Source organism: Platalea leucorodia (genome assembly GCF_965183815.1).
Source record: "Platalea leucorodia genome assembly, chromosome: 4".
Taxonomy (NCBI): Eukaryota; Metazoa; Chordata; class Aves; order Pelecaniformes; family Threskiornithidae; genus Platalea; species Platalea leucorodia.
In genome coordinates this window covers 111,471,512-111,486,321 of record NC_138826.1, presented here as the reverse complement: position 1 = coordinate 111,486,321, position 14,810 = coordinate 111,471,512, and the positions used below count along the sequence as shown (strand labels likewise).

Below are 14,810 nucleotides of genomic sequence, written 5' to 3'. Positions count from 1 at the left end.
AGGCATCTGTAAACTCTTTGGCTCTGTAACGGGCAAAGCAACCAAGCTTCTAGGTTGTGGGTTTTTTTTTTTTAATTTATCTTTGAATATGTGCTTTCAGTTTCCCAGGTGCAGAGTACGAAGTGCCAGTCATTCAGCTTGAGGACAATAATTTTCCTGTTGGCATTGTTCTAGCCCTAGTAGCTGCTACTAAACTTACTTGGCATGGAAAACGTTGCATAGAGAAAGGAAGTGGCTTTGTCTCTTTAGTTTAAGATTTTTTTGAAATATTTTGAACAGCGGCATTTACTATAGCTGTTATCCATTAAAGTGCCCTGCTTTCTGTTCTTTGTGCAGGATATCACCCACAGCTCTATGGGTATAACAGATAGATCCTATAGCAGGGGGCCTCCGCATGATAAAGACTGTTTTTGTCATGTGCAAATGCATCAGCAATCTGCTGAGGTGCAATTTGCTTTCTTGCTGTGAACTAAACTATTTTTCCAAGTTTTTGAAGTGCGTACCAATATTTTAAAAACTCTTTGCCAGTTATAGCAGAAGGCTTCAATGAGCATCCCAAACTGCTGCTGGTATTTTTGCATAATGAAGGTTAAGCAATGTCTAGCTGAATACCATGAAATTTTATGGGTACATTTTTTTCAAGGCTGCATCTGTTTGTTCTTTTCAGTTTTTTTCAATTACCATCATCTGGCATAAGAAGCTTCATCTGCGTATTTTTAGCAACATCTGGTTTAATGGATGAGTTATTTCTCCATGTAAACTACGAAGTCAAAGCAGTAGACACAAACTTCTCCAGAGGGGTGAGGAGCTATGGTGTGTCTTCCCTGAGGCACAGAAGCCAGTAGCTAGGGAACTGTGAGAAAGCTTAGGAAGTACTGATTCAGACATTAGTCAGGTTTAAATTAATTTGTTCACCTTCAGGAAAGAGTTATGCTTTGCTTGATACTTCAGATAGCACCTTACCATATGTATATATAAAAATTAAGCACAGAAAGGAGCAGAAATTTTTCTTAAAATCAGAATATACTGATTTATAGTGAAACTATACCTTACGGTTTCACTCGTTTCTATGGGTTGTGCCAATGTAACTATCTTGAATGTATATGGGTGGATTAGAGAGGCCACTTGATGGACAGGATAGAGGCGGTTTCCAAAGTTCTCCTTAGTTACATGTCTGACTACCACTAAATTATTACACAGTTAATCTGGTACCTTGCTAAATTCTGTCCTTTAAGTAATTTAAAGATAGTTAGGGGTCTGTTCAGACAAATAAATATCTTCAGCAGAAAAAGAGGGGCTTGAAGTCGTGTGAACTAACCCAAATGTGAAGGTCCGGATTCTTCCACAGGATGAATAATTGCTTGTGGATAAATAATCTTAGTTGTTCCCAAGCATCTCCCACAAAAAACCTTTCTCAGTCCAAACAGCAGCTACTCTAAATTATGTTTGTTTGGTCCTCTGTCCTTTCCCATGACCAGGCTTCAGGTGAAAAGATGAGTCAATATGCTTGGCATAAATTTATATTGTTCGGTTGGATTGGCATGATATAAAAGTCAGCACTCTCCACAGGAGACTTTAAAGATCTCTTTAAAGGAGATTTTTTTTAAAATCCAATATATTTGGGTTACACTGGACACTAAGTTGGTAAATTGTAGATCATCATCATCCTGATAACCCAGACACAAAAGTCTGGCGTATGAGCAATCCGTAAGTAGTTTTACTCTTGTTAGAACAAAGAAATGGGGGATTAGTGAAACTGTGAATTAGGTCTAAAATCTTCCTCTACCATCAGCACCTGATGTTAAAGCTTATCTCAGAGCAGAATGTGTAATTTTGAAATATGCCTGTTCTAACAAGCATTTTAAGGCGATGAATGATCACATTAGTGATTTTCTTTAGAAGTAATTTATTTCCTTAGCCTGATTTGATTTGAATTTTGACCTTTTAAGACTTTTGATCTAAATCCATTTAAGATGCTTCTGAAGGGCTTAAGAGACAATGAGAAGTCAGCAGCTTTCATATTAAAAATATAGGAACTGTTCAGAATGAAACATTTAATTCCCACAAAAGCCATCTCTTTAGGGCTCTCAGTCCTCACTCTACAGCAAAGCAAAAATTAATGGAAATTTGAGGAGAAAATCAGCTGGGTCTCTGTCTTGTGCTGTGCTCACTTGCCTGTGCTCTGTACTCTCTAGCCATTTCCCCATCTGTGGTTTTCAGTGTTGTGCTTGAGAATTATTCTATAGCCAAATTAGCTCAAGTATTAGGAAAATTTAGATTGATCAAGGAGATGGTCTTACCCTGTTTCATCCTCTTGTTATCAGCAATAACATTGTAGACCACCCACACCGGCTCTTCTCTTACCTTCTTTTATGTGCCGTATGAAGGTAATTTAAGCAGGTGTGGAGCAAAGCTTTAGATCTTCTGAACTACAGACCATACCCGATAAAGGATGGATTCTGCGATTATGAAACCAAGCATATAATGCCAGTAATTTAGAAATTTGCTGCTGTTCTGATTTATTTCCAGTCAGTCGAATTGTTCACATCAATTGTTGGAAGGTCAGGTTCTCACTAATTAGAACAGATGTGTGTCTTAAATTATCTGTGGAAAATATGTAACGAAAGAAATTCATGGTAAAGATTTTCAGTGTAGCAGTATCATGTTTTCACTTTGGCAGTAATTTCAGAGGAATTGATGTGGTGTGTCTTCGCTGTTTATACTGATATGACGATTATGCAGCATATTGGTATTTACAAACTCTTTGCACTGGTACCTGACTGCATCCTTTGACTTGTAAGCAGTTTACAGGGCATTTTCCTCTGTGCGTTTCAGCTTGTGAAGTGATGGGTAGCTGCTCGTCTGCTTTCCATCATAGATGGTCTCTTCATGCAGGACAGAATTCAGAATTTTATCGGATAGTACGTTGTACAGTAATTGTTAATATATTCTTCAGCAAAACAATAGATCTTGTAGAAATAGTAGTATAGCAGTAGAATTAGCACAGTAACAGCTTGAGCAAACCCCCGACCTTGAAGGAGTGCTATTTTTGAACATGCCAGCAAATGCAGATATCTTTGCTTTTACTCTGTGCACCATGCTGGTTTGCTACTGAAGGATAAGCAAAGCACAGTTTGTTACTGCAAAGTTCCTGTTAAATCTAGTCTCGAGTGCTATTTTTCATGTTTCAATGCTCTGAATCTGCTTTCTTGCAACAGAGTTTCCTGTCAGTTACGGGCAGACAGCGGAGAACAGATGAGTGGCTTCGGCCATAGGAAGCTTTGGAGACATCTGATTTTCCCTTGTATTGTTTGTGTTCCACTCTATCAAAAGTAGGACACATCTGGGGAAAGATGGTAGGGGAAGAAAACATCCAGACCTCCCGGCGGTTGTGTCTGTGTGAATCAGCAGGTTGGTTTGCACTGATAGAGATGGATGCAAGATAATAAATCAAGTATGTCTTTGTTTACAGTAGCATTCGAAAGAAAGTATGAGGCTCCTCTCTGAGGAGCTGCCGATTTGGCTGGGCAGAATGGAGAAACCAATCTCAGCAGCAAGATGTTTTAAAATGCTAATCAACTTGCATTCATTACCAAACACCTGCAAATGAAATTAGAGTAACAGCAAAAGAAGCAAACGTGGTGTTGTTAAAACAGTGTGAAACTGAGCAATCCTGTGATCTGGCAGTGGTGCAGATGGAGAGCAGGCAGCTACACGGGGCTGAGCGGGAGATGGCAACGGGATCACCAGTTTTAATTACTCTTCAGTAATTAATCTTTCAAAGACCATTTCCTTAACGTGTAAGGAATGGCGGGCTTAAACATATGGATAGTTCTCCAGCACAGTTCAGTCTTCTGTATGTCTTGTACCTGGGACATAGCTCAAACCTGATTTAACCTGCACGTGATGAGTGCGTAGAGCAGTAGGGAAGTGTCAAGGTGGACACCATCAGGGAATGATCCGTGCCTCATGCTCGTAACATAAAAAGAAATGCTGCGCTGAGCCATGAAAGAGCCAAGTGACAGAAGGAACCTGGGGTGATGCTTAGAAGCAAGATGAAGTGGCAAGGATGACAGCAGTACTTTTGGCTGAGAAAAGGTGAAAAATCTCTGTCATGGAAGCTTCTAGTGTCTTAGGCTGAGGGGTGCTCCAGTGGCCAGGCAGCGGCTGAGGCCACAACCCTGTTGTATCTGGGGATGAGGGATGTATCTTTGAGAGAGATGTTCACTTGGCCTGTTTTCTGTGTGTTTTTCACCTCAAGACTGAAAGTGAATCTGTATGCGCTGGATGAGATGGGCTTTCTGGGGGAGCTCAGCAAGGCAGGGCTGTGGCAGGGTGGAAAGGTGCACGCCGGCACCGGCTGCTTTGCCGGCAGCACGCCAAGGGCTCAGCATTTCTCCAGGGAGCGCTGGCACCGGCTGCTCAGGCACTGCTCAAGTGCAAGGTGGAACCGCAAATCTTGCGGCTTACCACCATTAAGGCAGCGTTAGGGTTTGGCTGGGGTTTCAGACGTGCATTTTTCCAGGATTTGTTGGGTTAACCTCTCTCTTTTAAGAGTATTTGAATTTTAGATTTCCAGCTGTCCTGAAATTGGGTTTAGGACTTCACAGTGATATCCTGCCTTAAACGTTGTCCTGTTGGTACATCCATGCCAGCATAAGGGAGATTTCTCCCCAGGACTGGTTGTGGGTTGGCCACCAGCACATTCCTTAGCACATTCCTGTTCAGCCTGGGTCTGCCTGGTCATTTCTCAACAGGAAAGTTAGAGGAGAAATGTTTTGTTGGAAGTTGCTTTTGAAAGTCAACTGCAGTGGTGGTAGGTCCTCTGAAAAGTTTCGGGGTGCCTCTTGCTCCACCATCTCTCCACTCATTGCCCAGCTATGATTTATCACCCCTTGCAGTCATCTTCATTCTGGTTTTCCTACTGTCAAGAGGGTCATGTCCTGCACATAAGTGCTCAGCTGATCTGGAAATCATAATCCAGACAGATGTTCAGCTCTCTGTGATTTCTTCTCTCCAAGTGAATAACATTGTTTGCATATGAAAGGGTGGTGTCTGCCTAAGTCTTCTCTCCCAGAAGTACACAGTTTTTCAGCTGTAGCAATTGATGTGGTTGCAGCTGAAAAATTTCTCTAGTTAGAGTTATGACTTGTTGTCCCTTTAAACAAATGCTAATTTTCAAAAACAAGATTTATAACAAAAAATTAAGTTGCCTGTATTCCTTTAAAATATATTGTTGACAGTCAGATGAAAGTACCTGGCTTTATACCTATTCCTAGAAATATGTGCTTTCCATAGTCCTTGGAATAGAGTCACTTTTTCTTTCAGTTAACACAGGCACAGTTTACCTCTGGTCTGATTCTTATTTTTGCTGTCTAATTAGAAATGCTGCTGCCTTCTAAATTATTTCACTGCATAGGAAAAGCGAGTATGTGCTGCTTTTCCTTATACCTTCACTTGACCTTGGCACACTCTATAGGCGTTACTGATTACACCCAAGGCGTGCAGCGCATAGTTCATCAGTGACTTCAGGACTAACTTCCATTTGACCTAAATCCTTGCATGCGGCATCTTTAGCTCGAAGTCCTGCTGCGGCAGCTCTTTTCTCACTGTGCAATATTCATGTGAATGGTCTCGTTGGCTTTGGTGTGACCACTTGCATAGTAAAGACTATTCATTTGACGAAGATCTGTAGATACAAGGCAGGTGCTTAAAGTCAGGAATGTTCTGCTGGTTATGCTTCCGAAGACCAGGTTTGGGAAAAAGCACATTTCTGAATGTAGGCCTTGGCTCAAAGATCTTGATAAATTAACAGAGATGGAGATTTTTCATCTTAATTTTACATTTGTCAGCTTTTCATAAGACATTATATGCCATGTTTATATTGAGATGTCACCCATTTTCCTGAAAAATCTTTAATACTAAGTTCTATCGTTATTTTTCAGGTGTTCAAATGAAACAGTATTCAAAAAGGAAGACTTGTTCTGGGCATACAATTTCTGCCCCACTCCATACTCTTGGACAGCACTTCTGGGCCTTATTTTATACTTGGTTTTCTTTGCACCTGGTAAGCAAACATTTGTTTATGCGTATAAATTAAAAAACTGTAAAGGTAAAATGTCAAATAGTGAGGCTACATGTTAAATTTACTTTTGAGTTCAGCCATTAAACTGGGATTGATCTTTTTTCCTAATTCTTAGGCATGGGTCCTATGCCCTGGACTATCAATTCTGAAATTTACCCACTTTGGGCTAGAAGTACAGGAAACGCCTGTTCCTCTGGAGTCAACTGGGTTTTCAATGTGCTCGTGTCACTGACATTTCTGCATACGGCTGAATACCTGACGTACTATGGTAAGAAACAGTATGCGTCCGTGTGTGTGGTACTACCATTGGCGCACAGATTTTCTGCTGGTTCTGGGTCGCTCAGTTGGCTTTGCTGTGAAATGTCAACTGTGAATGCAGTGTTCTCAACCCACCGTGGTTTAGCAAGACTGGAGACCTGATACGACCTGCCTGGATCATAGAGTTTGGTCCAGCTTTCATAAGAAACACTTCTTTCTGTCCTTAACTGAGAACCTAGACAGTTGATTAAAACAGGGAAGCTGGAAAAAAGCCACTTTTGACTTAGTGAAATGCTGATTCCCACTTAAGGGGACAGCATCTGCAATTTTCCAGTTTATGATGGCATCCAAGGCCAATATCAGATGGTCCTTGCAGAAATAGCTGTGTAAGATGCTACTGCCCCACTCCCAGCTGGTGTTTAAGTCCTGTCTGCTGGAGCCTGCGGAGAGTTTGTCAGATTACTGCTCAGCCACTCCAGTACAAGTCATTTAAATTACATTAACCTGCTAGGGAGTTGTTGTGACCTTCCTGTCATTACTAGTACAGAGCCTTTCAGCCCTACTTGTCATTCCCTTGAGTCATCAGTCTAGAGACACGCGGCAGGTGAATGTTTGCTGGTCCTTTGGTACCTTCTCTGACCCCTAGGTAAGGTGGGTGGCAGGAGGGAACGAGCTCTTTCTCACTGCTAATTGTCTCTGCGGAGGACTTTTAAATAATAATAAGGTGTAAGAGTCACAAGCATTATTTTAATCCTGACTATTTCTTTTTTGCTAAAGTTTCTTGCTCTGAGGGGTTGTCTTAGTGTGTCCTTCGCTGTTAAGATAAACTGAGAAAGTTCTTGCCTTTTGTATCTGCTTTTTTTATTGGATGTGCAACCATTCAATTGCTGTTTATTTTAACAGCGGAACGACTTGTCCAGAAAAGATGTGTATTATCTTCCATGTGAAACAGAATTGCTTTTGTTAATTTACTCTGTTGTGGAGCGATGCAATAAAGCAGCCTTCTACAGCCACGGCCCCGCAGCTCGTTATTTTAACGATGCCGCTCCAACCGTTGCTTTTACACACTCCTTTGGTATCTGCAGCCTGCTGCTTCTGCTGCTCCCTCCGCTCTGGAGCGGAGAAGGGACAGGAACTTCGGTAACCAACTGTGCCTATTGCTTTGCATTGCAGGAGCCTTCTTCCTCTATGCCGGGTTTGCTGGCTTGGGATTGGTTTTCATCTACGGCTGCCTTCCTGAGACTAAAGGGAAAAAACTAGAGGAAGTTGAATCTTTGTTTGAAAACAGGCTATGTACATGTGGTATGTCAGATTCTGATGAAGGGAGGTATATCGAGTATATTCGGGTGAAGGGAAGTAATTACCATCTTTCTGACAATGATGCTTCTGATGTGGAATAATTTTCAGCTGCTGATGTATTTAATCATTTAAAAGCCTTCTGGGGGAAAAGCAGCTCTCTGGTGACCTCACTGCCCTGCTTCTGGTCTGGTTCTCCTTTCTACTGTCTAGTTAAAAATGCCTTCATGTTCAAAAATGCTCCGTTGGGGAGGAAATTTAATATGCTAGCGTTTTCTTGATAACTAAAAGCAATGGCTTCCAAAAGAGATTGAATTCCACGATTATGTGAATTCACCAAGCGTGCGCTACACTGCACTATCCCAAGGCTTATAGTAGGGTGCGCTGTGACAGATGAATCCAGAAGGCTATCCTAGATCGTCAGTGGTTGTCCTTATCTTCAATACTGACAAAAGATAAAATGACAGAGTAGCTAATCAGAAAGCAGCCGACATCTGTCAGATCCCCGTCCCGTAGCAGCTTAGCAAATAGCTCTGCTGTGCAGTACAACGAATGACGAATGCATAAGCTGCTGTAACGGTAGCCATTTAAAAGGTTTAACTGATTAGGAAAATACAAATGTCTGCCATATCTATTGGAGGGAACATTTCCCAAATTTGCCTGAAGAAAATTTCCATTTTTATTTATTTGAGATAAGAAGTAGAGAGCCATACTCACCTGGGTGGAGGTTCACTAGAGTGGTGGACGTCTGTGTTACACCGGGTTTTCTAGCCACTGCTGCCCCTGAGTACACACTATGGTCGGGCGTTGTGAGAGCAACCGCCAAAATTAACTGACAGCAGGAAAACAGAACTAAGGATGTGGCCACCCGTACAAATGAACTGGTGTATATTGCTAGGGACAATGTAGAGGCTTCAGCTCGTTGGAAAAAAATGATGTTTGTTTTCCTTTTTTGTATTTGAACATTTGGGTTCGTGCCTACTTTTGAACACAAAATACCATTAGCTAAAAGAAAGAAAAGGAGGGGAGAGGTTTTGTGCTGCTAAACGCACAGTGGTCATCCCTCCTGCGCATTTTGCTTGTGAATAATCCTGTTGCCTTCAGTTTATCTTCGTATGTGCAGAGTAAATGAATCCCAGCACATTTTTCCTTCAAATGCCCTTAGTCAACCAGCATCTCGCTGGATCTAAAGAGAAATATTAGCAATGGGCAGAAGCCTACATCTCATATTAATTGCCTTACCGAAGCATTGCAAAATTGTCAAGAAAATGTCAGGCGCAAAAATCAACTTGGCTGCCTTTAGCCTGGTAATGAAAATATGAATGGTATTTTATTCACCTGCCATGATTGCTTGCCTTGGCAAATTGAATTTTATGCAGCTACAGAAAAATATTATGTTATTTTTTTTCCTTGCCCTGTCCTCACTGCTTTAAGTCTTCAGAGATACGAGTTTGAAAGCATCAACAATTCAAATTCTTATCTTTGAAACGTTTGCTTCGTGAAAGAATGTGGAAAACCTCCTCTGCCTGTGGGTGTCCCCCCATTTATTTGGTAAAAATACATTTATTTTTCATTGTGTAAAGATGAAAGAAGTTGTTGGGTTCATTAGCTTTTATAGATTTGTTTTGTGGGCTTTTCTTGGGTTGAAAAATATTTTGAATGTAGAGTTACTATCAAAACTGAGACTGGACATTTGTTACTAAATTATTTTTTTTGATAATGTGGGGTTTTGTTGTTGTAAAGAAGTCTGCCATTATGTTATCTGGTCTTCTGTAGGGGGAGTTCTTACTCTCCAGTTATTGTCCTTCAGCGACTGGGTGTATTTTGCATTATTTTCTTTTTTACTTCATTAATCAAAGAAATATTTTTGGAAAGAAAACATTTTAAAGCATCCTTCTGTGACTTGGCTGGGACTGAAAGGGGAAAGCATAGTGGACAGAGGGAATTGCAAACGACGCATTGGGAAGAGCGGCCCGACCTTGAATATCTCCTTGCGCGGTGAGAGGGCTGGATTCTCACGCCTTCCGTCTTGGCTCCCCTTTAAGCGCACAATATTTTTATGCTTGAAAGCACCAGCTGTTGAAAATGCTCCAGACCTGTCTACAAATGCAGGATGCAACGGGAATGCAATGCCGCGGGATGTCTCTGTTAGGCTGTCACCTCTTTGAAACCTTCACCGAAGGTACAGTACCTGAAATAAGAAGGGGTACTTGGCACAGACAAGAACAAACGAGTTTTAAGGGCAAATTGGTTTCTTTCTGAAATCAAAAAATGTGTGTTTGAAGACCCTTATTCGGAACAGTTTTGTTACCCAGAACAGCGTGTGAATAGGTGTGTAACGCCCAACCTGTACTCCCGTGGTTGATAGGTTTAAGTGGGTATGTACTGGCTTTTGAGAGGAGGGACTTGCGGTTCTGATCCCCCCAAAAGCGTGAGCCCACGCTCACCGTTACAGCTATCAACGTCCCCTTGCTTGACGTGCTTTGCTGGAGCGGGGTGTGAGGCAAGGAGGGTGTCCCTGCGCCGGCACGGTGTCAGTGCTGACCTTGCCCTTCGTTACACTTGTGTCCCCAGGTGGAGGAAACCGCTGCATTTAGTGGGCATAGCCAAAGCAAAGTCGTGGGAAGATCGCTGTCCCAAGATCAGCCTCTCTTGTTTTGCAGGCAGTGCTGGGGCTTTTTAGCAGCAGGCGACCGCCTCTCTCTGCCGGCCTTGTTTCAGGGACGTTCTCAAAAGCGGTGCTCAGCTGCGTACTGCTCTGGGCTCCTTTTCTCACACAACAAGTTCGATCTTACTGAAAGCAGTTTTCTGAAGGTGTGCATCCCGTGCACTTTTTCTTGAGGCAAAACAATTGAGACCCATGTGTTTTAGTCATCATTGCTACTGGCTCTGAGGGTGCAAAATGTATCGACTTCTTTATTGTCACTCCCCCTTCCCCGCCCGCAGAGAGTCGGGTTTAAGTCTTCCTTTTAGGGTTGCTTTACACCAAGATAACATTCCATACCTTAGAAACACTGAACCTAGTACCAAGCATCACGTGTGATAAAAATGAGATCAAATACTTGAGATTAGTCTTACGCAATTAGGTTTTATTTTTAGACTCTGTGAACATTTATAGTGTATGAAGAAAATTAAATAAATGTTTCTATTTTGCAAAGATTTTTTATATTTGTGCATATTTTAAGTTTTAAGAGATTTTTGCTAAGGGTAGACTTAGTAACATTCCAGATAAAAGAATGAAAATACAGCGTAGCTGAATAATTTCTTATGACAGGATTTTAATTTATGGAGTAGCATAAATAGTATGTCTAAGCACAATATCGTTTTATTGAAAGCTTTCTGCAGAAGATGTGAAATCGTTTCTTCACAAGGACTGCACACTTAATTCAGGTATTCTGTGCATCAGGAATGCTAGAGTAATACTGTAATTTGAGATATTTTAATTCTGATTAATCTACTGACTCTACATGTTTTGGTCTAAGAGCAAGTATAAAAGAAACAAGTCCTGATGCATTTTTAATCTTTTTAAATTTAATTCACATACAGTAGTTTGCTCACCATGTTGCAAATCTGGAGTGTTGGGGGGCTGAGATAATTTGCCACTTGTTTCTTCCCCTTGTCACTTTGTTGATCAAAACCAGTTTTTAACCAGAGAAGCAAACCTGTTTTGAAAATAGACGTAGAAACGAAGCAAGGCCCCGGGACTTGTTTGAGTTGCGTTGCTTCATGTGCACCTTAGATAGATCGCTCTCATAGACGTTGCTACCTTGTGAGTCGCAGTGACAGCCCTGTCCGCAATTTTGGGACAAGAGGGGTTATGTCCCAAGGATCATTGCTCCAACGCCGACTTATTTTTGCATGAGTTGGTAAATGCAGCATTTCACTGGTGTAGGAGTTAGGGTTGGGAAGGGAGAAGAAAGACATGATGCATCCAAAGCCCCACGAAGTCATGTTTCAGTAGAGACAGGTGCCGTAGCCAAAAGGAGCGATCTCTGACTTCTCTCCCATGGGGGAGAAGGATGGTGGCACCAAGGGACTGTGCTTGGTCCTGTGGACGGGAACAGGGGGCTGGCAGACTCGGGGAGGAAGCACACAGGTGCTCCTCTCCCATGCCCACCTGCAGGTGAGAACGCGGCGGTGGAGTTTGCAAAGCTAGTCCTTTTTTCCTCAGTGAAATCTCTTTTGCCCTTCTTGGTCACTCGGGTTGAGCACTGGGGAGAAGTTTTAACTTTCAGGGGCTGCTACAGGCCCTGAGCAAGGGTCTTTCCTTCGGCCGGGAGGGTGTTGGGTGCAGTCCTACAAGCGCGCAATGGGCCAATAAGAGATAGACCCTGTACTTCTCAGCTTTGTACCCAGCTTTCTACTTCTCAAGGTCAACGGTCCTCTAACGTGGTCTTGAAATTTTACTTGTACTTGCTTAAGAGGCTTTGTTAGCTGAACATCACTATGCGAGAAGGAGGCGGAGTCTTCACAGCATAGAGAGATCTCGGGGTAGAAATCAAGGCAGATGAGCCAGTTCTGCGAAGCACTTTAAAGAGTAAGATATTTGTGCACTTTTTTTCTGAGAGGGTGAAGCTAACCAAACCCCATTCCTCTGCATTGGGAAGAAAATCGAGCTTTGTGTACCAGGCCAGAAGCAGATAATGCCACAATATGTGCTTTATGGCAAAATGTGTTTTTATTGCGGGTAACATTTACAGCTTACATGTAGCTGCTGCCTATAAGTGACTCAATCGTTCTCTGGATTTTAACAAGTCACATTTTTGTGCAAAAATCTTAGTGGTTTTCTATCAATCTTCATCGCCTTGTGTACAGTTAAGCATAATCCACAAAGTGGTCTAGGTTGTGGCAGTGTTACAAATGTCAGCACAGTAAAATCTAGGTGAACATTGTTAAAGAAATATTGTTGTTTGTGATACCAGGGGTTAAAACTCCTTAAAGGCAACTATATATAGATTTTAAAAGTCTGAAAAAAATGGCAGTTCTTATCTATTTTGTGTATGTTTTCATATAGAGAAGGAGTTTTTTATGTGCCAATAACCATCACTGTAGTGTTTTGTAAATGGGTGTTAATGGTGTTCCCGAGTTCTGTATCTGAGAATATACTTTAGCCACAATGACCTGTTAGTGTGAACCAGCGGCATGTTTTTAATCTCACGCCTCGCCTCGGGGGTGCTCACTCGTCAGCTTCAGTAGAGCTCACTCAAGCCAGGGGAAGTTGGACCGGCATCAGGCCTCAAGAATACAGAGTTTATCTAAATCCCCGCTTTTTCACGTTGTCCCTACACGGTATGTTACTTGTGAATGATCTGGCACGTGTAATTATAAAGCTTCAACTCTGGTTCAGTTACACAGCTCAATTCTGTTCAGATACAACTTGTCAAAATTTGGTTTGACCTTTCATCGCATTTAGGTAACGAAGGGGCGCACTGTTTAATTATGAATAACGTCCACCTATTTCTAAAGGAAACATCAGTTTCTGAAGTGTTAAAGGCAAATTTCTCTTGCTGCCTTAAACATTACACAGACTTTGGAGAGGACTGAATGTATGACCATCGTCGTGACTTGTGCAGGAGAAACTTCGTGGATCCTCAGCAGGTGTGAAACGAGGTGCTTTCGTGGCGCTGGGATGCTGTGGAACACCGCAGGCCCTGCTGGCGCACGCCTGGCGGCTGGTCGATTTTAAGTGTTCGAGTAGTCCCCATGAAATAGATAGGGTTGTTCATATGCTTGAAATCCTCCGTGTGCTCGGTGCCCTGCTGGTCCAGGGCATGGCTGGGAAGTGGCACGAGTCACATCTTCACTTTCCATCGTGACTCTCACACCCCTGCAAAACCATTAACCCGATCTTTCTGTGACAAATCCTACGTAGAATATTCGAGACGTTATTAGAGACCAAATTGATAGTGATACTTCAGTGCCGAATAATAACATGCACATGAGCCATCAGGCATACTGTAATCCCTGGGTGCCTGTTAGGTATTCAGTACAAAACAGGTTTTGGCAAAACTAATTGTCGGGTTGTCCGAGTTACTTCTTAACCATGTCAAACATGTGCCATTTCCTTTTGCAACCAGTCAAGCCTATAATGTATGAAAGTGTTGTACATTTTCTTAAACTTAAGTGATGTAAAATTATTTAATTGACTTCTGTTCTGATTGCTTTAATGAAGTTTGGTCTTTACATAAAAATAAATATCTTCAAAGAATTGTCAGTGCCAGAAGTGTAAATGAACAAAATAAAAGGTGAGATACTTAATTACAGAATCTTTCTCAAGGTTTCCTTTGTTCGGGTATTCGGGTCGCCTTTTAGAGTTGCAAAATTGCATTGCTCAGCAAAACGAGCTAAAATAGCCCATGGGCTTGCCTGAAATAAGTGAAGGGTAAGAATAACTTTGAATATGATCTTAATATCATGTGTTTCAAACCAGAGAGCGTTTCTGTGACGATGGCACATGGGACACACGTCCCTTCCTTCCTGGAGGATTTGTTTGAAGAGCTGAATGCAGCTACGCAGAGCTGCCGACTGTCCTGATGTCCCCCATGGGTTTTCAGTGTCCCCTGCCCAAACACAGACCAGGTTTCTGACAGCAATTTATACCTTCAGACTTGATTGTCGACTGGGGAAAGGGCAGAAGTTGCTATTTTCTAATGGGGAAATGTCCTAACTCTGTGTGTTTTATTAAGAAAACAGGTTAAACCAGTTTGATGATTAACAAAGAGCAGCAGGACCGTGGCCGTGCCGCGCCAGGGGCTGCCCTGGCTGCGCTCCCCCGTGCGGCAGAGGAATCACACCCACAAGACAGAGTGGAAATTGGTCCTGTTACCTCCACCGACCACAGGTACCACGATCCAACCCGTGCAAGATCCAGAGTTGCCTCTGACGGAGCTGTATCCTTTTGTCCCGGCTGCAGAGAGATGAGAGCCGGTGGCAGTACAGCTGATGGGGAGATCCTGGCAGCAGGAGTCTGCTCGGCAAACCTGTCTCTGTAGCAGGGCTCATCTCTGGGACAGGAGAGAGGCAGCTGATCATTTTGCACTGACAGGTTATGGTTTTAGGTTTCTGGCTGATAGTGCTTATAAAGGGGATGAGTGGCTGCAGTTCGGATTACTTGTCACCAAAACCACATGGCAGCTTTGTGGGATAATGAAAAGCTGGCGGCTCCGCTGTC

At 42.5% G+C, this 14,810-nt stretch overlaps 1 protein-coding gene across 3 annotated transcripts in view; it reads left to right on the top strand.

The window, feature by feature from the left end:
* Positions 1–14,433, top strand: part of SLC2A13 (solute carrier family 2 member 13) — a 167,502-nt gene extending 153,069 nt beyond the window's left edge. The window contains exons 8-10 of one of the 3 annotated variants that reach the window (XM_082308325.1): positions 5,946–6,067; positions 6,201–6,353; positions 14,326–14,433. In XM_082308325.1, coding sequence (XP_082164451.1) covers positions 5,946–6,067; positions 6,201–6,353; positions 14,326–14,354 — 304 coding nt within the window. In that variant the 3' untranslated portion in view covers positions 14,355–14,433. Of the gene's footprint in view, positions 1–5,945; positions 6,068–6,200; positions 6,354–7,246; positions 7,297–7,516; positions 13,869–14,325 lie in introns of those variants that run through there. The other 2 variants (XM_082308323.1, XM_082308324.1) reach the window with 2 other exon arrangements.
* The last annotated feature ends 377 nt before the right edge of the window (positions 14,434–14,810 follow it).